The sequence below is a fragment of the Capsicum annuum genome, unplaced genomic scaffold (genome assembly GCF_002878395.1).
Source record: "Capsicum annuum cultivar UCD-10X-F1 unplaced genomic scaffold, UCD10Xv1.1 ctg78720, whole genome shotgun sequence".
NCBI lineage: Eukaryota > Viridiplantae > Streptophyta > Magnoliopsida > Solanales > Solanaceae > Capsicum > Capsicum annuum.
The window spans coordinates 1-3033 of NW_025889236.1; the positions used below are offsets into that span (position 1 = coordinate 1).

At 38.1% G+C, this 3033-nt stretch overlaps 1 protein-coding gene across 1 annotated transcript; it reads left to right on the plus strand.

The window, feature by feature from the left end:
• Positions 1–49: 49 nt before the first annotated feature.
• On the plus strand, positions 50–3027 carry LOC124894967 (DNA polymerase epsilon catalytic subunit A-like; the record flags this gene model as incomplete). Its single annotated transcript, XM_047405457.1, has 4 exons — positions 50–402; positions 1422–1535; positions 1806–1910; positions 3000–3027. Coding segments are annotated over exons 1-4 (496 nt in total), but the record flags the coding sequence as incomplete, so codon positions are not given.
• Positions 3028–3033: the final 6 nt, after the last annotated feature.

The window sequence follows — 3033 nt, forward strand, 5'->3', positions numbered from 1 at the left end:
CTTATGGTCCAGGTAGGTGTCTGTGGAAGCTCCTTTTTTCGTTCTGGCTCTGTGGAAGTTCCTTGTTTATGGTTTTTAGTTTTAGGGTTGGTGCCTCTTCAGTGTTTTGATTCTGTTTGACTTGGAAAAGAGGACAAAGAAAATCTCCCACGGATGCATTCTGCTTTTCTTCTGTATGGTAACTGCCTTGTTTGCTTTTTTCTTCTGCATTTCTCATGCGTGCAGGCTTATAAGGCAAATGTTATCTGTCCAAACAAGCATCAGTCTGATCCAGAGAAGTTTTATGGGAGTCAACTCCTTGAGAGCGAGACATACATTGGTGGTCATGTGGAATGCCTAGAAAGTGGTGTATTCAGATCTGACATTCCAACCAGTTTTAAACTCGATCCCTCTGCCTATGAGGTTAACCATCTTTTAAAGCTTTCTCTTCTCCCAAATTAGACGAATTTATGCTAATACTATTTAATGAGTTTTTTCTATTAGTTACTCTATTTTTTCACCATTTGAATCTATAATTGCTTCTGTTGATCCATGAAATGAAGTAGGTAATCTATTTTGGGACAAAGGGAGTAGAAGACTTGTTTCTCCTCAAACCATCTAATTGATAGCACTAATGACTTTTTGGACTAAGCATGAAAGTTTGGCTGAATACATGGATGTCATTTGATTATATTTCCACGAATAATTGACTCTGAAGGGAAAAAATATTTGGTATCCAACTGCCTCATTACAAACGTAACAAAATTTCATACAACTACTACAAACCTAGTGGGATTCACCTAGTGTAATCCCACAGGTGGGGTATTGGGAGGGAAGAGTGTATGGAGACCTTGACCCTAGAAGAGACTGTTTCTGGTGCCGAATGAATGATGACATAACAAAATTTCATAATTAGGTGAAAATAGACCCATCTGATTTATCAGATGGATAGGCGAACTAACGTTAGCTTGGACACTATTGCTTAGGTTGTTTCTCTAAAGACATTTCTTTATAGAGCTTTATTTTAAATAAAACTGTTGAAGAGTCTCACATTAGAGAAAAAAGCATGGGTGGTCTCCTTAATATGGCTTGGACAATCCTCCCTTCATGAGCTTGTTTTTGGGATTGAGTTAGACCCAAGATCCATTTCTTTACATGTTATCATGTTATCAGTGTAGAACCCTTTCTAATTATTGTTTACCGATGATGGGCCCCCAGATTAAATTGCCCACTCTTCTTGCTGCTGTAGAATAATGTAGTACTTCACTCTGAAGTATCCATTTTTAGCTAGTTGCATTGCTCGTCTAAAGTAACTGCATCCTAAATTGTTTAAGACTTGCCTTTTAAGATCTTTGGTGTCTATTATTGTTAGTTTTTGATATTTCCTAGGCTCTTCTATTCCATTGTATTAGTTACTAACATCAAGATTTTCTACACTCCAGCTATTGATCAACAACCTTGATAGAGATCTGCAGTATGCTATTATAGTTGAGGGGAAGATGGACTTGGAATCTGTCATAAATTATGGTGAAGTGAAGAATGCCATCATGGAAAAGGTAGTGCATCCTTAATTTTCGTTTTTAACAATTTCTGTTGAGTTGAGACATTTATTGTCACTTGAGAGAGATTTGACAAGTAATCTGTCGGTACCCATGATCATATCCGACAGGAGTGGGATTTACTGCCTTGGAAGTTTCTTTTTTCCTTCTCGTTTTGCTCGTATTCGGACTTTCTTTCTTATTGCGCATCTTAGTAGTCAGACAATATTCTTTAGATGTACGCAGAACTTTGTCTCCTCTCTGACAATCTTAACCATCTATTTGCAGCTAATGAGTTTACGAGATAATCCTTTAAGGGAAGAATGCCCCCTCATATATCATCTTGATGTAGCTGCCATGTATCCAAACATCATACTGACAAATAGGCTTCAGGTATGTCGGCTTTCACAGCCCATTTCTTGAAGAATTTTCTTCTCTGGCATGTTGGTATGTATGGCTTTTGTTACTCTTTCTTCTCTTATCAAATGTTTTCTTTTCTCTGTTCTGAATATTTTAGACAAATTGAAAATCCATTTCTCTGTTTTGGATGGAATAAATATGGGACGACAAAGTTAATTTTTTTCCCAATCCATATTAATGAGACCACCCATCCCTTAAGGGTTGATGTGGGACCCCCCGCGCCCCGGCCTAGGGCTGGACATCTAGTGCGTGAGCAATTTAAGTGTGGACCCAACATCGGAAACGAGAATTTGGTTTGGTCCTGCTCTGGTACTGTATAAAGACATAGATCTTAAGCTTAACTCAACCCTAAAAACTAGCTCAAGAGGTGAGGGTTGCGCAAGTCATAGTTGCGAGATCATCCATCCCTTAAAGGGCCGATGTGGGACTCTTCACAATTTTATTCCGACCGTAAGAGTTTCTTGGGGAGACAAGCCTGAAGGTGTAAGTTGTAGAAGTTTCAATCAGAGACAGATCAGAAGATTCGGAATCAATTAAATAGTTCATTCGAGGGGCATACTCAATACAAAACCAATCATATCTGGGAGGGGACTAGAATGATATTTCTAATTCTTAATCTGCTTTACTCTCGAATTATACGTATCCATTTTCCTGAAAGTCCATGCATTGAATATTGGTTGACTTCGCTGCAGTTTAAGCTCATCCTCTAGGGCGTGGCCACTAATAAATAATTCTATTTTATGAGTATCATCAGTATATTTTGTGTTGTCTCATTTCAAGAAACCGATCCAAGAAGCAGCTTAAGAAGAACAATAAAAACAATGCGTCAGGCTTTTTTAGATGCTTTCAATGGGCTTTATGTGGATCTTTTATGGCCAACATCCCATTGGTATTCAAAACGTGATGTGCTGAACAGCTGACACATACTGATTGTTACTTCCATTGTCTACCCTAATTGATGAGGAGCTTGATGTCAAGGGCATTATCTCTTTATTGTGTATGTAGTGTGCATTTTATATTTGGTAGCCTTTTGAATTAACTTTAGTTACTTGATTTCATCAGCCACCATCAATAGTTTCAGATGAGATATGCACTG